Source organism: Artemia franciscana, chromosome 3 (genome assembly GCF_032884065.1).
Source record: "Artemia franciscana chromosome 3, ASM3288406v1, whole genome shotgun sequence".
Lineage (NCBI taxonomy): Eukaryota > Metazoa > Arthropoda > Branchiopoda > Anostraca > Artemiidae > Artemia > Artemia franciscana.
In genome coordinates, this window is record NC_088865.1 from 14,289,088 (window position 1) to 14,313,551 (window position 24,464).

The following is a 24,464-nucleotide window of genomic DNA, read 5'->3' on the forward strand; positions in this document are numbered from 1 at the left end:
TACAAAGGGGGGTTCGATTTTTAATCAAACAGTTCTTTGTTATGAACTGTAGTATGGAGTAACCCGGCTCAATAGTAACCGAAACTCTAAAAAACAGAATTTTGATACCAATATATGTATCAAAAGAATCGGATTTTTTATGCTAATTTTAAAATGTATAATTTTCATCAAGTTTAATCTTACCATCAAAAGTTATGAGCTTGAGGAAATCTGCCTTATTTTCGAAGAAAAGTCATATAATCTTAATGAAAATCACACCATCAGATTCAGCGCATCAGGGAACCTTACTGTATAGGTTTCAAGCTCGTATCTGCAAAAATGTGGAATCTTGTATTTTCTGCCAGAAGATAGATCACGGATGGGTGTTTATTTGTTTTTTTTCTTTTTTTCCCTGGGGTGATAGTTTCGACCCAGTGGTCTTAGAATGTCGTGAGATGACTCATTCTAACGGAAATTAAAAGTTCTAGTACCCTTTTTAAGTGACCAAAAAAAGTTGGAGGGCAATAGGGCCTCTCCCACGCTCATTTTTTCTCAAAGTCACCGGATCAAAATTTTGAGATAGCCATTTTGTTCGGTATAGTCGAAAACATCTAATAACTATGTCTTTGACGTCTTAATCCACCACGGCCCCCGGGGGAAGAGCTGCAAGTTATGAACTTTGCCCATTGTTTATATATAGTATTGGTTATTGGGAAGTAAACAGACCTTTTTAGGGTGATTTTTCTGATGGGGGGGGGGGTGTCGAGGGGAGGGCGTTACGTTGGAGGATCTTTCCTTGGGGGAATTTATCATGGGGAAAAGAATTTTCATGAAGGGGGTGCTCGATTTTGCAGCATTAAAAAAAAAAAACAATGAGCAATTAAATGTTAAAACAAATTTCAACTGAAAGTAAGGAGCAACTTTAAAACTCAAAACGAACAGAAATTGTTATGTATATGAGGGGGTTCTTCCCCTCCCTAATACCTCGATCTTTACGTTAAAGTATTTTTAGTAATTTCAAAAGAGCTAAATATTCTAATTAAACGGCCTCTGTGATTCAGGGGTCATTCTTAAAGAATTGGAAAAAAATTCGAAATTTGGTGTAAAGAGCGAGGTATGACGATGCGGCGAACCCCCTCGTAAGGGATGAAACTAATGCAAAATAACGTGAAAAAATGAAGGTTTGACCTTTTTTTTACTATGGAGCCTTGCTTCAGTTTTCTTGAAATGTAATTATTTTCTTGCAACATGACCATGCCATTTTGCAGAGAAAACATAAATGATTTTTCCCGAAAGAAGGTTTTTTATATTTAAAAAAAAAATCAGGCATAAGAAATGGGTTAGATAATTTTGAAAACATCACTTTAACTATACGTCTGCTTGACGCGTGTGCTATTTTGGAACCCTGTCTATCGGTAAAACATTTTCCGATTGGATTATTTTTATTCAATTACAAAATCAATTATTTAACTGATAAAACACTTGTCTAGATATTCAATCCCTCTATGTCACCCTAAGTTCCCCATCTTTTAAACCAATACATCAACGTAATCATCATGTTCATAATGATTACGATTCATTACGCTATAAAGAAAACCATTGGAAAACTCCATCACTTTTTCGGCTACTGGCCAACTTGGACTCTATTCCTCAGCATTCCACTCAACTTCCCCTTAGCAAGGGGACGCTGTTGTCCTCTTCTTTAAGTAGTATAGAAACTGGTCACAAATCATATTCCGTCGGCCAAGATGCATAATATACAGTGATTTAAAGCTCGCTTAGATCGCCTAGTATGTCCCTTTCAGATTTTTAGGAGAGAACATCGACTTACTCGATAGAAAATTATGTTAAGGCACTTAAAATGGTTTGAAGCTATTATGCATACTGGGTGACATTCACGACTGGGGCTGAAATTTAGTATAAAAGGATTTTGACGGTTGGATATTTTTTTCTATCAAAACTCCTTAGGAAAGAGCGTTCCTTTTATCTATGTCGAGAATATGACTTCCCGATCACTTATGATTGACTGATCTTGACTCTTCTATGAGCAAGGAAATTGAAGCAGGTTTCCAATATTTTGTTTTCATTAGCGTATGTAAGTTTGAGCCTTGTGGATATTTTTCCCGAGGAGGGGGTCCAGAAACTTCCAAGTATGTTTTAAACCAAACTTACGTGGAAGTACCTTTTGAACCGGCCCTGAAGGGATCTCTCCGTCTCTATCCATTCTGTAGGTAGACAGTTTTTGCGTAAAGTTGGTATAGGAACGCCTTTTTCAAGGTTAAAAATCTGATTTCCCTGTCATCAAAAAGCATTATACACGAAATTGCTTCATTTTTTTTTTCAAAAAGTACCCCAAGAAGAAAGCGCACCCCATCCTGAAATATGCACGACCAAAGCTACGGAAGTGTACCTTGTTTGTAGTAGATTGATCAACCCTAGGCTAGGGAAGATATTCTCGCCATAGGTCCCACCTAGTTAATTCGAAGGGAAATAGACAACCAGAGAGTCATATGTGTCGTACTTGTCGGCCACTTTTAATGGCTGGAAGAGGCTATTCCAGGATCGGTAAGGAGGGTCAATTCTACCCGATCATCTGGGATTTCGTTAAGGTTTTGTATAGGAATAGGTATGTATGATTTTTTAAGCTTCGACAAATGTTAAGTCTTAATATAGAAAGACTGGGTGCTTAGGGCTGTTTCAGTTGGAGGCCGCTCAAAATGTACGAGGCATACTCAGCGTTTATGGTACACATATCACACAAAAACTTTAACTTGGTCATTTCATTGTTTGACCATTCTTCTATCAGCTGCCCTTATATTTTGTAAACTTGTTCAAATTTAGCGAACCTAGCAAAAAAAAAAAAAAAGGAATTTCCAGGGATTTAAGAAACGGTACATCTCGTCTGATCAGGCTTTAAACTGGCCAAGACTTTATTTCGAACAATTTTGGCTCTAATTCTGGTCTCCATAACTTGCTGGATAAGTACAGGGGCGGACCTAGAGCAAAATCTTGGAGGAAGCCCAATGTGACAAGGGTGGCAATTTGCAAAATCTTGGGGGAGGGGGGCAATTTGACGAAGATGTCAATCATTGACGAAATTTAAAAATTTATTCTAAAAAAAGAGCAAAAAAAATAAAATAAAAATAAAAAACAAGGAATGTAAGTGCCAGAAAAAATATTCGGGGGCCCGGCCCACCTGGACCCGCCACTGGATAAATATATAGTAATTCGGACAAAAATCCATATTTTACTTGCTTGTATGTCTATATGTTTTAGTAAATATTACTCATTTACGTTTTTTTGCCTTCCTTCTTACTAAGGCATTTTTGCCTCAATGTGCCTGTGAATTAATTCATTTTCAATATCATAACTGATCTATTATTTTTTCTTACAAATTGGGGTTTTCTAGAAGCGGTTTGTGAGGGTTTTTTCGGGAAAACTCCAATTAACTTCCACTATTTTTGGTGTGAACTTTTTATCTTCAATGGTGGTTTGGAAAAAGTTGTCTGGTTGAAAACCCCGAGTATTAGTTCTTTGGCAGAGCTAAAGCTCTCTTAAGATTTTCTCCGAGCAATCTTTGTATTTTTCTGTAAATACGGATCAATTTCTCTGCATGAATCAGGCTTGTTTTTCTTTCTTATGATTTAATTTGAAATCAAAGTTGCTGTTGTTTTGCTCTTCGTAAGAATATAAACTCACTACTGGGGACTAAACCAGGAAAGTCATATAGAAAGGGACATAATCTTCAGAGTTTTCATGTGTCTCAAATTAAAATTTCTTTTAAAATGGAGTCCAAATAGGTTCTGTCTAATCTTTGTCCTCCTCCCTCAAGAAAGATCTTGGCCGTGGAAACTTAAACACCAAAAGGCACTACAAAACATAGGAAAAACTGGCTTCTCTTGCGAGCAAGGGGCTGCAACCCTCAATCAGCCCTAATAGTGTCATCATGCAACGTTATAAATATGTGCGGTAGCACACATAACGTATAATACATACAGGTTAGATTAGTACATAAATATATTAACACTTCCTATAAATATATTACCTTTCCCTTCCCCAAGAAAGCTCTTGGTTATTGCTTGGTGCCTGTAGAAACAAATAAGATTAATAGTTAACACCAGAAGACACTACAGAACATTGAGAAGAACTGCTACAAAGGGGCTGCAACCCCAAGTTAGCCCTAATAACGTTTCCTTGCAACGTCGTAAATATGTGCGGTAGCATACATAGAACTTATAATAAATTTCAGACATAATGATACGTCATATAAGCCATGATATGTTAAGTTAAATGCCGCTTTGTTTAACATAATGGCAACATTAGTCATGTCAGTTACCCTTATAGATATGTCGTTCATGCTTCTCTGGGAAAAAACTATCTTCAGAGATACGTCTTAGTATGGAAAAAAAAGCTGTTGATTTTTCTTGGCTTTGCTAAATAACAGTTTTAAAGGAAGCTTTAGAAACAGTCTATAACATGAATGGTATATGCGCTTGTTCATTCCATCTACATATACATACCATATACATAGATGTATATCGTGTACATACTGTGTAAATGAATCCGCTTTCTCAAATTTACCGACTAATGAAAATGAAGTTTTTGAATATTTCTTCAAGTGATGTTTTTCGGGAGTTCAAATAAAACAATAGTATTAGAAATACCAGTGTTTAATTGAATAACGTTGCTTCGTTTTGGGGGTATACGAATTGCTTGAGGTAGCCCTTGACTGTAGGTTTGTGAAACATATTTAGTTTATCTGTGGTCAATTTTCCCTAATACCTCCTAATAAAGCAAAAAGTAAAAGCAATTCGGAAACTGGGACTGATGGGCGAGGACCACTTAAGGGATCTTATGAGCACAATAACTCATTTTCCCCTACAAGTGGATAGAACGCTTTTATGTATTGCGATAGGGAACTGCAGCTATTGAAGTGCTATATTGACATAGTTGTCTCTAAAGACCCTGAATTTCATGAGGGAAATATTCCACCTTAACTAAAACAAATTAAACGAGCAGGAATTTTTAGCTGCTAAGGTAAATCACCATGCGAATATGGTAATACTAGGTTCTGCAACATCCAACAAGCTCAACTGAGGTCAGAATTTATCAATATACCATTAGGTCTGCACCCTTTGTAATATATTATTAAAATTCTGTAAGGAAAATAATTTATCGATATGGGGTATCGCTATCTTAGTATGCAGGAGGTGGTTTGAGTCCCACGGACTTTAGATTTCCACTAATAGCAAATATTCATTAAAATTGTTGATTATATTTCCATACCGTTTTGTAATGACTAAGGACTGTTTTACCTTGGTAACTCCAACAAATAGCAACCTTTTTGTTAGAATCATAGAAGAGTGAATTTATTTCAACCTGCGTTTGGAAGTTTCAACGATTCTAGAGTTAATAGTTTTTAAGTTACGACCATAAGTCTTTGTACGGTCTGTATAGTCCGGATTTGACGCTGGTGACACTTTTTATTGCAAGATTCATGATGCTACCAGCCTTAACAACTACACTATTGCCAATTGCATGGGTGATCACCCCGTTTAACGGACTAAGTCGTGGATGCATCTTCGTTTCGTCAGATTTGAAATAATATTTTAGTTTCAGTAAACGTTCTGATAGTCTTCATAAGAGTCTGGAGGAACAAATTTGGCGCCTATCATGCTCAAGTTCCGTAGACAATGTAGCCTAGCCCTAAGTTACTTAATGGGGCCAACTACAATAGTGCCTTCATGGACACACATGCAGTTGGTCTTGGGAGGAGCTCTTTAAAGGCCGTTTGAGTCGCCTTTCCTGTATACAGCTTGGAAACGTTTTCGGCGATGGTCAAGATTGCCACCACGGTCAGTTCCGAAATTACTATAATTGCCTAAATTTGCGGGCTATACATCATTTTCGGTGCTACTCAAAAGTTCACTGTAATTGTGCTAAAATACTACCTTCATGCTACATGTGGCAATCCTGGCGAAGTTAATCACAATCATTTTGTACACAATTGCAAAGCTGTTCGATCTTAGAAGTTTAGGAAGTATAATTTAACTGTGAGTGAACTTGAATGAATTTTCCTTGTTCAGTATGCAGAACAGTTACCACTAATGATGGAGTTTTCCCTTTCGCTATAGAAACAGTAGAAAATTTATTCAGATATTGCTAGGTGCAATTCTTTTCCAGAAAAGTGTCCTCTTTTAAAAACTCAGCTCTTCCACTCATGTCGAGTCTAATTTGAAAGATTTACGTTCAATTTAGGAGTTTAAAATAAGATGTGCTTCTTTAAGTCGATAAGACGATAAAGGAATACAACAAAGTGCTTGCTATAAAATATGGAAGGTAAGTGGAAAAGGGATTGGAATATTCTATTGAAACGGAGGAATAATTGCATTTTAAGACGTAATAGTTATTTCCAATTAAACATCGGTTACTTCCAGCAATGTTTTTATAGTAAGGGAAAGTTAAGAGTAAAAAAATTCAATTTTTCAATAGATTAACCAATGATGCTCAGTGCAAATATAGCAGGCAATGGGCTATACGCTTAAAAAGTTCAATTTATATATATATATATATATGTATATATATATATATATATATATATATATATATATATATATATATATATATATATATATATATATATATATATATATATATATATATATATATATATATATATATATATATATATATATATGGGGAGGAGGCTAGTTTAAAAAAAATTAAAAAGTTGGACTGAGACCTCCGTTCAACTGTCCTCAGAACAAAAACGAAAAAGGATCTTTACCAGTCACTAAAATTAAAAAAAATATATATAAACATCCCTTGAATGAAAGAAATACCCTTTCCAACTGAAGATGAAAGGGTAACTGAATAAAACATGAAACAGTGAAAGACAATTCAAGAAATTAAATCCATGCTCATTTTATTTAATGTTTTTTTAAAAGCCAATCGCTTACCAGATCATCTAACATTTGGCTAGATTGCAAAATATTATAATGTAGAAAAGACAAACCAGGATTTATTGTTCAATATAAATGGGGTTTAAACGGGATTCCCATATCTCTATTAAGGGCTAATTTTGGTGTATATATTTCTTGATTTCATTGCCTCTTTGAAAACTTGCAAGAGATCTTTAACAGAGAGAATAATTGAGGTATTTTCAAACGAAATAAAGTGGCGTGGGCTATCGTACATGTGTTGGGCCAAGGCACAATCAAAATTCTCGAACCTTTAGTGTACCTTATATATTAGGGTTCTTATACATTACTCCCCAAGTATTGGGCTGGTTTTATCTTTCCCACAATTGTGGGAAACAAGCAAAAAAATATTCAAACGGAAATTAAAAGTTCTAGTACCCTTTTTTAGTGACCGAAAAGATTGGAGGGCAATCGGCCCCCTTCCCACCCAAATTGTTCCTAAAGGTCATCCGATCAAAATCCTGAGATAGCCATTTTGTTCAGCATTTTCTTAGGAATATCTTGTACTGGAGGAACTTACCAGGATTCCTATACAAAATTCGTTTTATTTGTCTGATTTTCTCTTTGCATATTAAATTTTATATGTGGCGATGTTAAGAAGAATTGTCCGGGGGAGATATCTACTCGGTTTGAAATGGTCTAGATAATCTTTCTCTAGGTGGAGGATTTTCCACGGGAGAAATTGTCCACGGGAGACTTTTACACAGCATAAAGTCTCCAGAGGGACTTTCCTGAAGAAGTACCTTTCTACTAGGGGGCGGGGTGGGGAGTTTCTTTGGAAGAATTTTCCACGGAGGGGAAAGTGGGCTAAGAAAAATTTTTCGCCGGAATCGTCCGCAAGAAACTTTCTGGGGGCAATTTTCAGCTAAAATGGAATTGTCTGGGGGTAATTTCCCTGGTATTTCATATGGGAAGAATGTTACATGGAGGGATTCACCGTGAAGGAAAGGAATTTTTCATGGTTGGGGATGCTGGATTTCACTGCATTATTTAAAAAATATCAGATATTAAGTAAAAAAAATAAGTTTCCTCAGCTGAAAGTGGGGAGTAACATCAATGCTTAAACGAACAGAAATTACTATGTATATGAGGGGGGATACCCCTTCCTCAATACTTCGCTCTTTTTTGAAGGTTTTTTTGTGGCCCCCAACTGATATTAAACAGCCGAGAATAAGTGAACTTTCCAGAGGAAATTTACACGGGGGGGGGGGGAATTTGCCAAAATTAATATACATATTTCGTTTTAATTTTTCATATACGGTGATTCGAACCTACATTAGTTGAAGAAAGTTCAAATATTTAATAAAATAACATTTCTTTAAAACTGAAAGTAAGAAGCGACATAAAAACTTAAAACGAGCAGAAATTATTCCGTATATGAAAGCGGCTGCCCCATCCTCAACGCCCACCTTTTTACACTTAAGTTTGACTTTTTGTCAAAACTCTGCTTTTTAAAGCAATATAAAACTTTAGCGTAAAGAGCGGGATCTAGAGGAGGGGACAGTCCCTTTCATATACGGAATAATTTCTCCTTGTTTTAAGTTTTAATGTTGCTCCTTACTTTCAGTTTAAAAATCTTGCTTAAAAAATTATTCTATTACTGATTCTAGTGAATTTACGGAATATTCATTGCAAAATAGAATATCTTTTATGTATTTAAGTTTTTGGACTGTGTGAGCTTTAGAACATGTCTCCACTCCTCTTTCTACATAAGGGGGGGGAGGTTAAGAATAGTAGTACAAATATCTATCGTTGTGTGTGGGTTTTCCATACATCACAAATCCATGGCTAGGTTATCCTCCCATCCACGTTTAACGTTAAATTCTTGTAGTATTTAAAACAATTCTCCAGCAGCTCAAATGAGTTTTAAAACTATATCCTGTCAAAACCATTCATTTAGGTGATTCCTTTCATTCATTATTCGCTTAGAAATCTTTTTTAGTACCAAAACAAAATGAACTTCCCCGTTAGTGTTTCGTTTTTCAGTACTTCTAACTAGACTTTTCAAGATAATTAAATAAAAAAAACAAGTTTTATTACTGCAAGTAAGGGTCGACATTAAAACTTAAAACGAACAGAAATCATTACGTTTATGAAAGGGGTTGTCCCCTCCTCAAAGCCGTGCTCTTTACACTAAAGTTTTTTATTGTTTTAAAAAGTAGAGTTGTGAGAAAGAGCCAAACTTTAGTGTAAAGAGCGAGGGGTTGAGGAGGGGACAACCCCTTTTGTAAACAGAATAATTTCTGTTCATTTTACGTTTTAATGTCGCTCCTTACTTGCAGTTAAATTTCTTTTTTTATTTTAATTTCTGAACGTTTTTAAATTAATGCATGTTTTGATTTTGGCTCACCGTACATGAATAATTAAAACGAAACTTGCATATTATTTTTTTTTTGCTAAATGGCTTTCTAATAGTTTTGACGATTAATTTGACGATTTTGATAAAAATAATGAGGTTGGGGAGGAGGCCTAGGTGCCCTTCAATTTTTAGCTACTTATAAGTGCAACTAGATTTTTTCTTTTACGAACCTTTTGTAAGTAATAAACATACGTAGGCCTACCTCACTAATAACTTACGTAACGAACGTCTATATTTGTGTATTTTAATTCCGTATATGAGGGGTTTCACCCCCTCGTCAGTACCTCTCTCTTTACACTAAAGCTTGAATTTTGTCCCAAATCCTTAAGAATGGCCCCTGGGTTACAAAGGCCGTAGAATAAATAGTTGAAATTACTAAAAATGCTTTAGCGTAAAGAGAAAGGTATTGTGGAACCCTCTCCCCCGACCCACCCCCACCTCAACACGAAAAAGTCCCCCTGAAAACTTTTGTACACTTCATAATACCCATTATTATATGTAAACAATTGTCAAAGTTTGTAACTTGCAGCCCCTCCCCTGGAGACTGTGGGGGATTAAGTGGTCCCAAAAGAAATAGTGAATAAGTGAATAATTTTCGTGAATAATAGCAATAATTGTATGCGAATAATAATAATAATAGTGAATAAGTAATAATTTAAGTGAATGAGTGAATAAGTAATAGTGAATATTTTTCGACTACGCTGAATAGAATGGCTATCTCAAAATTTTGATCTGGTGACTTTGGGAAAAATGAGAATGGGAGGGGGCCAAGGTGTCCTCTGATTTTTGGTCACTTAAAAAGGGCACTAGAAATTTTAATGTCCGTTAGAATAAACCCTCTCGCGACATTCTAGGACCACTGGGTCAACACGATCACCCCTAGAAAAAAAACGCGCATCCGTGATCTGTCTTCTGGCAAAAAATAGAAAATTCTACATTTTTGTACATAGGAGCTTGAAACTTGTCTAAAATAAGACAAGTTTTCTCACTTTTGATGGGTAAGATTAAACTTGATGAAACTTGTATATTTAAAACCAGCATTAAAATGCAATTCTTTTGATGTAGATATTGGTATCAAAATTCTGTTTTTAAAGTTTCGGTTACTATTGAGCCGGGTCGCTCCCTACTGCATTTCGTTACCACGAACTGTTTGATTTGATTTGTGGTCTTTCCTTGGTTTCAAGTTGTCCTTTTTTGACCTGAGATTGTAACTTAGAAGAAAATGGGCACCTCAATGTGGTGTCATGTTGTTACTTAAAAAGGGAACATCATCTGAAATCGTGACTTGAATGAGCTCTAATCCAATTTTGAATTTTGAATCCCCCCCCCCCTCTTCCCTAAGAAATAAGAAGATGTAGTGACCGCACACGTTTGGTTAGGATTTTCTCACTTGAGGGCTGGGAATTGAATAGAAGGTAATGAGAAGTGGTAAGTTCACTGGTATTATTTTACTACTCCTTGCCAGTTCAAGCAGAGTTCACGGAAATTCGTGCTAGAATCATCGTAAAATCTGGAAATGTTTGACTCTATACTTTCTCCTAACGTTTATTTTTTAAATTTAGCATACAATTTGTCAAATTTAGGTCTTTATACTGCTGTAGATTCTAAATAAAATAAGTTAAAACTATGCTTATACCACTAAGTATCCACCATTAAAGAATAACCCATAGCATCTGCAACTTTCTTATATTCTTTTAATTGTTCAGGAGGTGGGACAAAAACTTCTTCTTTTGCCTTGATTGTCTTTGTCACCATGAAAGACATATCACCGGAGCTTTGTTTCTTTTAATTGTTCAGGTGGTGGGACAAAAACCTCTTTTTCTTCCAACGATTTATCTAGTCCAGGTTTTTGATTTTCGAAGGTATTCTTGGCACTGCTGACCATCTTTGTTTCTTTTAATTGTTCATGTAGTGGGACAAAAGCTTCTTCTTTTTCATCGGCTTGTCTAAATTTAGCATACAATTTGTCAAACTTGGGTCTTTATACTGCTTTAGATTCTAATTAAAATAAGTTAAAACTATGCTTATACCACTAAGTATCCACCATTAAAGAATAACCCGAAACATCTGCAACTTTCTTATATTCTTTTAATTGTTCAGGAGGTGGGACAAAAACTTCTTCTTTTGCCTTGGTTGTCTTTGTCACCATGAAAGACACATCACCGGAGCTTTGTTTCTTTTAATTGTTCAGGTGGTGGGACAAAAACCTCTTTTTTTTCCAACGATTTATCTAGTCCAGGTTTTTGATTTTCGAAGGTATTCTTGGCACTTCCATCTTTGTTTCTTTTAATTGTTCAGGTAGTGGGACAAAAGCTTCTTCTTTTTCATCGGCTTGTCTTTTGTCATTATGAAAGATATATCGCCAAACCTTTGTTTCTTTTAATTGTTCAGTTGGTGAGGCAAAAACTTCTTTTTCTTCCAACGATTTCTCTAGTCCAGTTTTTTGATTTTCAAAGGTATGATAGGCATTGATGACCTTATCACGTCAAAATCCAAAACCCATTCATCATCGCTATCATTTTCAATTTGTTTGGTTCGTTTTACCTCGGCTTGTCTTTTGTCGTTATGAAATACATATCGCCGAACCTTTATTTTTTTTTTAACAAAGGTATGGCAGGCATTGATGGCTTTATCCATGTCAAAATCTGGAACTCGATCATCGTCGCTATTGTTTTCAGTTTTGACACGTTTTGACTCTCACTGTCCGGGTTGATTTTCATTTACTCGCTCACATGCTCGGTGTCGCATGTCTTCCAACCGCATATGTCTTTGCTCTTCATTTTTATTTTTGACACGTCGCCGTTATTCTTCTAACCGCATCTGTCTTTGCTGTTCATTTTCATTTTGGACTCGCTCACATGCTTGGAGTCGCATGTCTTCTTACCGTATGTGTTTTTGCTTTTCATTTTCATTTTTGACACCCTCTAATGTCGTTTTCGCATATCTTCTAATCGCCCTTGTCTTTGCTTTTCATTTTTATTTTTTGACACGTTTTTCGATTACTTCAGAGAATTTAGCAGTGGTCTTTGCTTCAGCTTCCCATATTCGTGTTGTTGCAATGATGGTCCAGTTTGTCTATTTTCACATTTTATCACGTTTGATATTCAGGTGTTGGTTCCAAAGAATCATCATTTATAGTAACTGCAACTGCAACTGCAAATTTTCGTTTCTAAGGGCTTCCAACAGACATTATATTAAATAAATAACTGATGTGTTGGAAACTCAACAATCTTATTTATGCTATGCATGACATCATATAAGAAAATGATTATATGATTTACGCATATAGTACATGAAGTCATTTGCAAAAACCAGAATTAGGCTCTTAACGAATTTTCTCAGACTTATGACCTATCTAGATCGTATTTTATGGCCCTTGGTATTTACCAAGTGACATATAGCTATCGCAAATTCCGTCGGTCTGTCGCTCTGTCTGTCCCGGTGTTGCTAGTTTAGGCACTTCTAGATGAGCTAGGACGATGAAATTTGGCAGGCATATCAGGGACTAGATTAAATTAGAAATAGTCGTTTACCTGATTCGACCATCTGGGAAGGGGAATGGAGGGATGGTTAATTCGGAAAAATTAGAAAAAAATGAAGTATTTTTAACTTACGAACGGATGATTGGATCTTAATGAAATTTGATATTTAGAAGGATATCGTGTCTTAGAGCTGTTATTTTAAATCCCGACGGGGTCCGGTGCCATTGAGGGGAGTTGGAGAGGGAAACCTATAATCTTGGAAAACGCTTAGAGTAGAGGGATCGGGATGACACTTTGTAGGAAAAATAAGAAAAAGTCCTAGATACGTGATTGACATAATCGGAATGGATCCGCTCTCTTTGGGAGAGTTGGGGGGGGGGGGGAGGTAACTCTGAAAGATTAGAAACAATGAGTTGTTTTTAACTTTCAAAGGAGTGATCAGATCTTAATGAAATTCCATATTTAGAAGGACCTTGTGACTTAAACCTCTTGTTCTTAATCCCAACCGGATCCAGTGTCATTGGGGGAGCTAGGGGGGGAACTGGAAATCTTGGAAAACGCTTAAAGTGGAGAGATCGGGATGAAACTTGATAGGAAGAATAAGGACAAGTACAAAATACTTTACGGACATAACCGGACCGGATCCGCTCTCTTTGGGGGGTTGGGAGGGGGGAATAATTCGAAAAAAATTAGAAAAAAATAGTAATTTGTAACTTACGATCTTAATGAAATTTGATATTTAGAAGGATCTCGTGCTTTAGAGCTCTTATTTTAAATACCGACCAGATCAGGTAACATTGGAGATAGTTTGAGGGGGAAATCAGAAATCTTGGAAAACGCGAAAACTGAGGTATCTTTATCTTACGAATCGGTGATTGGATCTTAATGAAACTTGATACATAGAAAGATCTTATGTCTCAGATGCTCTGTTTTCAATTTGAATCGGATTTGTCGACATTGGGGCTGGGGGGGAAACAGAAATCTTAAACCGGAAATCTTGGAAAACGCTTAGAGTGGAGAGATCGGGATGAAACTTGATGGGAAGAATAAGCACAAGTTCTACATATTTGATTGACATAATTGTAACGGATCCGCTCTCTTTGGTGGAGTTGGGGGGGTCCAGTCTTTTGGTGAGTTCGGTGCTTCTGGACGTGCTAGGACGATGAAAATTGCTAGACATATCAGGGACCTGCACAAACTGACTTGATAAAGTCGTTTCCCCCAATTCGATCATCCGGGGGGCTGAAGGGAGAGGAAAAATTTGAATAAATGAGGTATTTTTAACTTACGATGTGGGTAATCGATCTTAATGAATTTTGATATTTAGAAGGACCTTGTGCATCAGAGCTCTTATTTTAAATCTCGACCGGCATTAAGCCTCTGATTTTCCTTTTAAATCAATCTACTGATTCTTAGAATTTTGTTAGAGCTCATGCCATATGAGCTCTTGGCTCTTCCCACCTATCCACAAGTACCATATGAGCTTTTAGCTCTTGTTTTTGTGCGAGAATATCCCAAGATACCAATTTTCCGGAAAAAAATATGGAGCTGTTTTCGAGAAAAAATAAATATATGCATACATAAATACATATAGTATATATACAATTATTGCTCGTTTATAAAGATGGTATATGTATATATATATATATATATATATACGTATATATATATATATTAAAATACCATATTAGTACTTATTAAGGAACCATACACATTAAAATAAAAACGTCTCGTACCTGGAGACGGCGCCTCTCCAAGATCATTTTGGTTATTCGGAAGCTTCGAAAAAAAAGCTAAGGGTGTTAATCACGCTTTCCGCGAGCGTGAATCTTCTCCTGATATTTACCGTCAGTTTGAAAAAAAGAAAGATGCAAAAGGCCTTGGAGCTGATATGACGGTTGCAGCTTCAACAGAACCGTATGCAATCTGAAATTAGCTTATTTTTAGAACAAGATTAAGTAACAAAGCTTAAAGCTGGTGTATCTAAAGATATAGAGTAAAAAGTGGAAGAAAAAGTGGATGCCGTCGGAAGTGCAAGAGGCTCAGAGCAACTAGCCGCTATGAACTCCGAGACGATTGTTCTGGAAATATATGATTCGATCACGCTGGAATATAACGGAAAATTTGAGAAAATTAAAATTTATTTTCCACTCTGATAAGCCATATAGAGACATTAGAGCTTCGGGTAGCTACTATGGAGGAGAACTTGAATGATTACGAACAGGAACGTTTACTTGATTCTTTTTTTTGGAATAAAACAGGCCCCCGGAACTGATCTGGGCACTGCCGTGTTGGATATTACAAAGACAATGAGTGTTAATGTTCATAGAGAACAGATCGATGCGCCAGTTCGCGTTAAGTTTGCGACTAAAGATATGGCGCACACTGTTTTCAAAGCGAAATCAAAGCTCGCTAATTCATCTTCGGTATATTCATTACTGATTATCTTACGAAAGCAAAAAAGTCCATTCTTGAAAGTGCAAGCAACTGATATGATGTAAAGAGTGTGGACTGATCGTGTTTACAAGCGTGAGCAAGCTGATAACCACCCAAAACGCATACGTTCGCTCGTATTATTTGAGTTTATTTTGAGTGTCATATAAAAATGTGGGCCTTTTAAATTGTGTGTGTGTGTGTGTGTGTGTGTGTGCGTGTGTGTGTGTGTGTGTGTGTGTGTGTGTGTGTGTGTGTGTGTGTGTGTGTGTGTGTGTGTGTGTGTGTGTGTGTGTGTGTGTGTGTGTGTGTGTGTGTGTGTGTGTGTGTGTGTGTGTGTGTGTGTGTGTGTGTGTGTGTGTGTGTGTGTGTGTGTGTGTGTGTGTGTGTGTGTGTGTGTGTGTGTGTGTGTGTGTGTGTGTGTGTGTGTGTGTGTGTGTGTGTGTGTATGTTGAATCTTTGAATGGTTGAAATGTATTATATTTTTTTTTTTAGTTTTTATTTCATTTTCATTTCTCCCCCTTTTTTTTCCCTGGTCATAGAGCCCTACAGTGGAGTCTATGTTGAAGTGTTTTTGTTGTAACTTTATTGACTGAATAAATTGATTGATTGATTAGTTTTAGAAATTATGAATTTTTAAGGCCATATCGTAATTTCAACAGCGTTGCCATTTTGAACCATGAAAATAATAAGCGAAACTGATTTCTGTACCTTGACATTGCTTTATATGTGTAAAAAAGTCATATATTAAGCATCTGTTGATTGATCAAGACAACTACATCTTCAAAGGACTACAACCTTCGAAGACTATAGAAACAGGAGAATAAAAACTTACCAAGGACATCTTGAGGGCTCTGGAAATCTTACAGCTTAAATGTGTAAATGGATGAATTTGTCGGTTTTCTTCTTATCCTTTCAACAAAAATCGGTTGGTTGTCCACACCATCTACATTATATAGCTGGTCTCCTACTCGGAATCTTCTTAAATTGATTTGTGAAGCTTGTTTTTAGAAATGGTTTCGGTGTCAAACGGCTCGCTAGTATCAAAAACTAAACATTTCAAATTTTACTGCTAGCTATTATCAAAAAGTGCATATTTCAATATGAAGGTCTTTGTCAAAAAAAAAAAAAAAAAAGAGTTCCGGATTTTTTAAGATAAATAGGATTGTGTTAGTTTACACTTAACAAGTTTCAACAATCAGGCTTCATTTCACTGTCCTTGGCAGTTTAAGCATCTCCTATGTTGCCTGAGAACCAGTCAAAGGGTGGCAATAATACTTTCGAAACCTAATGCAGGGTTTATAAGTTACAACTGTGTGCCATTTATACTTTGTTGTTATTAAAAAAAAAAAAACAAAAACAAAATGAAATGCCACCAAGGAAAGACATTATGAAATTTAAAATTAAAGGTCTTGATAATATTCTAATTCCGATCTTCAGAAAAAAAACGAAACGAGTTCATTAACCAGACTGATGCGCAATCTTTTACTATTTTAAAATAAGTCAGTACTTCTTCTGCATTACTTTGGTGGATCCTATCACCCCTATTTCATCACAATCATCAATAATTGAAAGAATTTACTAGATATATTTCGCAAAATTGACGAAAATCTATTTTTTGGCATAGAAACCACTTCCTAGAGCTTTATGTATGAAATGAATTAATAATTAAAGTTGTGTAACCAGTGATGACGGGAAGGAAAAGGGGGGCAAAAGGAATTATTCCTGGTTGCTGAACCGAAACTTCGTTAATAGTTTGTAATTTCCATAATTACTAGCTCTCTGTCATGGCTCAGGTCTTTCCCCTATTCTTAAGAATAGAATTTAAGTAGAATCTGGATAAGTTATTTTTAAAAGTCGTAAAAATCTCTTAGTCTTAACCCAGGGACAAAAATCTGGTCTCTTTGGAGTATTCTAAATGTTTTGATACAAATTCAAAGTTTTAAATACGGTATAGGAAACTTAGGTATGGCCTATGTGAGCATATCCCCTCTCCATCGTCTAATCGGATGCTTTCGTCGATTATTTGTTTTTCTCTTGCGTCTTTTTTCTTAATGCTATCCATCTTTATATGACTTATGCTTGTGGTATAAATAGATTAAAAGATATATAAATTATGGGTTTTTGTATTTTAGCTGTTGTGTAACCGTTCCTTTACTTGAAAGTCGCAGAACTTTGCAGCTTTTTTTCTTTTTATTTCTCAGCTTAATATTGAATTTTGAGTAAATTTTGACATAGGAAATTCGCCTACGAGGTCAGTAATCGACTAACGATTGGTCAACTAGTTGATCTTAATCAGAGCATCAAAGGAAACAGTGAGGTTAAAGAAAATTAGTAAACGTATCTGTTTTGTTTCATGACTAGTGTTTTCTGTACTTAACATGATTGTGGTAACGTCGATGATCCTTACTGTTACTCGACCTTGCTACGACTACGACCCTATTTATGGGTTATAAATAAAATAGTTGGGTATAAATTGTTTCGTATCTTAGCAGCATCATTTGTTCATTTAGTATTACGTATAGTGGTTGACTAACGAAGTGACAAATAGTTCACCTGGATCAAAGGATCGGGTGCTAGGAGCAGGGGCGTCACTTCTGGTGGAGGAGGGGGACCCACCCCAATGTTTTCAGCTAGTCGGTACAAAATTGAGTTGGTAAAATAGTGACACAAAGTAAGTAGCAACGCTAAAAACTAACGGAAATTATTCTGTGCATGAGTGAGTAAAAATATTAAACACTAATGTTTGTAGTGTTTTAAAAAAAGCTTCTTATTCCAAATCAGTAGACCGTGTGTTTCAGCAGTTGTTCTTAAAGAATTGGGCAAGTCAAACTTTAGCATAAAGACTGAGGGACTGAGGAGGGGACAGCCCCTTAATGAAGCGCTACTGAATAATTTATAATGTTGGTTGAAACTTATTTTCAGTTGAAAAACTTCTTTGTTTTTTATTTAGTTTCTGATTGTTTTTCAAACCATGCCGGGATATTGCCTCCGTCCTCTGTGTAAAATTTTCCCCGAAATTTCAGTAGATATCCCCCCTCACACAAAATTTCATCCCAACAAAGGTTTTGTATTTCCCATTAATAAATACTATATGTTAATTATGAGTAAATCGCTTAAATTACAGCACTTTTCCCAAAGGCTGTGGGGAGTCACATTGTTCCCAGATGGATAGTTATTGGACCTTTCAACTAAACTGAACCATTGGCTATCTCGAAATTCTGGTCCGATATCTTTGGGAAAAAGGGGCTTGGGAGGGGACTATTTGCTTTCCAATCTTATTGGTTACTTTAAAAGGACACTGGAACTTTTAATTCTCGCTCTCCCCCTCTTCTATCATTATTGGTTATATGTAATCGCCCGTGAAAAAAAAAAAAAAAAAAAAAAAAAAAAAAAAAAAAAAAAAAAAAAAAAAAAAAAAAACGCGCATTCGTAAGCTTTCTTCCTGCAAAAAATACAGAATCCAAAATTTGTTGGGATAGGAACATGAAACTTCTATATAAGGGTTCTCTAATCATTGGTGAAAAGCCAATTCTGTTGATTTATTAATTGTAATCAAATTTTTTTTTCATTGGGCCGAGTCGCTCCTTCCTAACAGTTCGTTTCAAAGATCTGTTTCAACAGTTCGCTACCGCCAAGTGTTTGATAGTCTTAGATGAGCTTCGGCACTGTTTCTGTTTTTATTTCTGTTTAAATTTTTGACGAACCTGTTTTGACTAATTTTTGACTAAACGGTCAAGAGAGGCAAAAGGTTACATTTATTTGTGAATAACTCAGGTGAGCAGAAAAGGTTAGCCACCCCTGGTCTGAAGTGAGTTAAACCTAAAAACTTTGAACTGCCTTAAACAATTCTTTATACATTCATAAAACAACCATTCATGTAAAGCTTCCAGACAACTCTCCCCCCGAAATATGTGCTCTTCTGAGTAGTTGATGCATGAATAGCTATAAGAAGTAAAAAGATCGATCTATTTAGGTGGTTTTTTTTTCGTAATTTCAGCACCCTGTTTTGAATATTCTTACTACAAAAAAGCCTTGATAAAAACACTAAAGCCAATTAAAATCGATCTTTTATCTTCCGTTGTGGTAACCTGTCCAATTAAGCATAAATTAATTTAATATGAAATAAAATATTTTTTTACGCAAAATAAAATCATGGGTTATGGAAATACCACTACTAGTATAAGAAGTAAAATTAAACCATTAAAAATACCACAGATCTTGGAAAACTATTCTTGAATGTGGGCATTCAAGGATAGTTTTCCAAGATCTGTGGTATTGAGAAATAACCACTTCCCTGCTTATGTACGTCTGTGGCCCAGAAAGATGTGGTTGCCCCATAGTATAATTAAATTTAAAAAAAGAAAGTTTTTTTTTAACTGAAAGTAAGGAGGGACATTAAAACTTAAAACGAACAGAAATTACTCCGTGTATGAAAGGGACTGTTCCCTCCTCAACGTCCCGCTCTTTACGCTAAAGTTTGACTCTTTCTCTCAATTCTACTTTATAATACAGTAAATAACTTTGGCGTAAAGAGCGTGAAGTTGAGGAGGGAAAAAGTTAACGAAAATCACAGCATCAGATCCAGCATATTTGAGAAGCCTACTGTAGAAGTTTCGAGCTACTATCTACAAAAATGTGGAATTTTGTAATTTTTGCCATAAGACAGATCACGGGTGCGTGTTTTTTTTTTTTTTTTTTTAGAAGTAATCGACCCAGTGGTCCTAGAATGTCGCAAGAGGGCTCATTCTAACGAAAATTAAAAGTTCTAGTGCCCTTTTTAAGTGACCAAAAAATTGGAGTTTTTTACTGTTTTAAGAAGTAGAGTTCAGAGAAAGAGTCAAACTTAAGCGTAAAGAGTGGGGCGTTGTGGAGGGAACAACACCTTTCATATACGGAGTAATTTCTGTTCATTTAAGTTCTAATGTAGCTCCTTACTTTCAGTCAGAAAAACTTGTTTTTTTGTATTTAATTATGAAGAAGATCCATACCGAAGTTTTTCTTCCTCTTAGCGTTCAATCATAGAGACGTTCAGCTTTATGGATATACTGATGTTCAATTTTATAGTATTAAATCTTGTTCATTATTTTTGGTTTATATGGAATTTATCTCCTTTTGCTACTTAGATTCCAGCATAGAGAAATAGACTTTACTTATAAAAAAAAAGTTTTGACTCAAAAACTTGTTGACCGTTATACCAAATTAAAATTACATTAAAGAAAAAATCAGGTACTTGCTTAAGATTTGACATAGCAACCGTGGATGGAACAACCATGGATAGCGGGTAAAAAAGGTAGGCCTATTCGGCTTCGGATTTTGACATCTGCTGTCTATTCCGACAACCAATGTGATTAGCTTGCAAAAAAATGTCGTAAAAATGAATCAATGGAGTTAAAATACATTTTCTAGCAGTGTATGACACTCATCTATCTTTTTCTCTCTGCTTCCAATATGATATACCCAATAATGCTATTATACAAACCAGGGCCCTCATTTCTATTGTGTACCAGAATTTTTCAGGCCCTAACTCGTAATTATATTAAATGTCAGTCAATCCAAAGATTGTGGAATGACAAAGGAAGAGTTTTTTTTGGAATTCACTCCATTTAGACAGGGTTCTTTAAGTAAAGAATCTTTAAAATTCTTAGTAAAGCAAATGTTTGTTTCTTAGGAACTCAGATTCCTTTATTTCACCAAATGTATTTTCTAAGATGGAAAACTATGTCAAAAGGACGTGACAGAAATGGAAAATGACACACACTAGCTTTGCTGTGAAATTGAACTTTTGTGAGAAGTTTAACATCTGACGCCATTAAAAAGCTCTTTTCTTTTGTTTGATTTAAACTGCTTACTGTCTATTACAATAAATGGTTTGTAAACTAAAGCAGCCAATGTATTAAGTTTTTCTTTTGTTGTAATTTTTCATTTTGAACCACGAATCGGAACTGCAAGAGTTGGCTCGGATGAAGGTCATAGGTAAGTTTAAGGCTACGTTTTATAAAACTAGTCTGAAGTTGTTTGTCCTTCCTCGGAAAAATTCCTTTGTACCCTCCCCCCCCTCAAAAATTGCTTTGTACTTATTCCCAAGAGCAATCTATAGCCCTTTATTCACAATGATAATCTCTTTTTTATAGGCGGTGTAACAAGACTTACCGAATCTGGTTTATCGATGGTTGATTGGAGACTATATGGCGAACGTCCTCCAATTAGTCGAATTGACTGGGAGGAGGAATTTGAAAAATACAAGAAATTCCCCGAATTTCAAATGTAAGTTTTTCTTTAAGTCTTGTATCATCAAACCGGTCATGGTAACGGATTTGTAAAATCCGACGCTTGTTGATGTGAATTAAAACTTTGAAATATGGAATTTTCATGAAAATGAATACATCAGAAGAATCCGCTTTTAATGTGAAAACATACACTTTTTTTATTCATAACATGTTTGATCAAAAAATATGTAAAAATCAATTAATTTCAAACATGTAAAATTCGCTGACTTTAAGTTCGCGCATCAAGAGTTATTAGAATGATGAATCTGCATAATCTTGAAAGCAGAGAAAAATACCTCTTGAAAGGGGCGTAATCCTTGTTTGACATTTTGTTTGACAAAAATTGGTATTTTGTATCCCCTCCCCCAGGAGGTGATCGTATCAACTCAGTTGTTGTAGAGTATCAGGAAAGGACTAAATCAAAAGGAAGTTTAAAGTTCGAGTACAGTTTTCAAATAACTAAGGATTGCAGTGTAAAATTCAATAATTTTATTTCAAACAGGCCTAAAATGCAGTCGGGTGAAAATTCTTAGATAAATAATTTATTTAGGACTACCGAAAAACCATATATATAACCTCCAGGCTTCAGGGAAAATACTGAAACGGTGGAGCGTTTTTCCCCTAACAAGTATGCAAGCTATGCTAAATGAACGTTTATCAAACAGTTCGTGGTAACGAACTGTAGTGAGGAGCGACCCGGCTTAATAGTAAACGGAATTTTGATGCTAAAAGATACATCAAAATAAATGGATTTTCATGCTGATTTCAATATATAAGTTTCATCAAATTTAGTCTTTGTCATCAAAAGTTACGGGCCTGAGAAAATTTGCCTTATTTTGGACTATAGGGGGAAACACCCCCTAAAAGAATCTTAACGAAAATTAAGAATCTTAATAGAATCTTAACGAAATCACACCATCGCATTCAGCGTATCAGAGAACCTTGTAGCAAAAATTTCAAGCTCCAATCTACAAAAATATGGAATTTCGTATTTTTTGCCAGAAGACAGATCACGGGTGCGTGTTTATTTTATTTATTTATTTTTTCCCCAGGGGTCATCGTATCGACCAAGTGGTCCTAGAATGTCGCAAGAGGTCTCATCCTAACGGAAATGAAAAGTTCTAGTGCCCTTTTTAAGCGACCAAAAAAACTGGAGGGCACCTAGGCCCCCTCCCACGCTCATTTTTTCCAAAAGTCAACGGATCAAAATTTTGAGATTGCCATTTTGTCCTGCGTTGTCGAAGACCATAATAACTATATCTTTGGGGATGACTTACTCCCCCACAGTCCCTGGGAGGGGCTGCAAGTTTCAAACTTTGACCAGTGTTTACATACAGTAATGGTTATTGGGAAGTGTACATACGTTTTCAGGGGAATTTTTTGGTTTGGGGTGTAGGGTTGAGGGGAGGGGGCTATGTGGGAGGATGTTTTTTTTGGAGGAATATATCAAAGGGGAAGAGAAATTCAGTGAAAAGGGCGCAGGATTTTCTAGCATTACTATAAAAAAAACAATGAAAAAATAAACATGAAAAAGTTTTTTCAATTCCAAGTAAGGAGTAGCATTGAAACTTGAAATGAACAGATATTATTACGTATATGAGGGGTTCTAAAAATACTTTAGCATAAAGAGCGAGGTATTTAGGAGGAGATAAATACTTCGATCTTTATGCTAAAGTATTTTTAGTAATTTCAACTATTTATTCTACGGCCTTTCTGGTTCAGGGTTCATTCTTAGAGAATTGGGACAAAACTTAAGATTTAGTGCAAAGAGCGAGTTATTAACGAGGTGACAAACCCCCTCATATACATAATAAAAATATAAGAATATAAAAGTTCGTTACGTAAGTTAATTGTTAAGTTACGTATGTTTTTTACTAATAAAAACGTTCGTTAAAAATTTAAAGTTCTACTTGCCTTTTTAAGTAACCGAAAAATTGGAGGGCAACTAGGCCTCCTTCCGTGGGGAAGGAGGTCCTTATTTCTGAAAATCGTCTGATCAAAACTAAGCGAAAGCCATTTAGCCAAAAAAAAAAAGAATTAATATGCAAATTTCATTTTAATAATTCATGTGCGGAGAGCCAAAATCAAACATGCATTAATTAAAAAACGTTCAGAAATTAAATACAAAAAACATGTTTTTTTTTTTACTGAAAGTAAGGAGCGACAAACAACACACAACGAAAGAAAACACACAACATCGACTACAAACAAATCAAAAAAGAATACCCATCTAGGAGTTGTCTGTGTCTTGGAATAAATATCAGAAATAAGAAAGAATCTGGCCTCAATTCTTTTTTTGTTTCCACATGTTTTCACTCTGGTTACTTTATGTAAACTTTATGGACATCCTGGCGCAGAGTTATGAGCAGTGAGGCGTCCATGGTTTCGGGAAAACCAATAGGGGGTGAACCTGAAGTTGCTAGCCCCTCAAGACGTTTTTATTCCAACATGAGTCTTACGTAATACTATAGCGTATCTGTAAAGGTATATTACACCAGTAAGTTACGTAATAGGGGTGTTTTAAAAAAGATGCAGATGCTTGTTTCATAATAGTTTCTTTGATTCTGTAAAGACTTCAGGGGCCCGCCAAATCATGATTTCTTTGGGTGTTACGTAATAGGTTTTGTCTAGTTTTACAAATTTTACATAATAAAGAGTGTTTTTTCTTAAAAACCCAGGAGGGCCAGGGAAAACCTTCAGAGGCTGCTACTTCAGTTTCACCATTCTCCTAGCAACCAATTCAACCGGGGCTCTAGCATCCAATTTCACTGGGTACCCTAGCATCTAATTCCAACGCGAGGGCCCTAGCATCTAATTCCAACGCAGGGGCCCTAATATTCAATTTCATCGGGCCACTGACTTAAAATAGCCAACGAAGTACCTAGTATCTAATTCCATCGGGGCCCTATTCGCCAGGCTCCTAACCTAACATAACCACTGGGGCCCTAACATCTAATTCCAA

The 24,464-nt window shown here is 35.8% G+C and overlaps 1 protein-coding gene across 1 annotated transcript in view; it reads left to right on the top strand.

Annotated features, from left to right (window-relative positions):
- LOC136024920 (heme A synthase COX15-like) overlaps nucleotides 1–24,464 on the top strand; it is a 163,563-nt gene that overhangs the window by 11,603 nt on the left and 127,496 nt on the right. Inside the window, exon 3 of the mRNA XM_065700500.1 lies at nucleotides 21,368–21,500. Within this exon, the coding sequence (XP_065556572.1) occupies nucleotides 21,368–21,500 (133 nt within the window). The remainder of the gene's footprint in view (nucleotides 1–21,367; nucleotides 21,501–24,464) is intronic.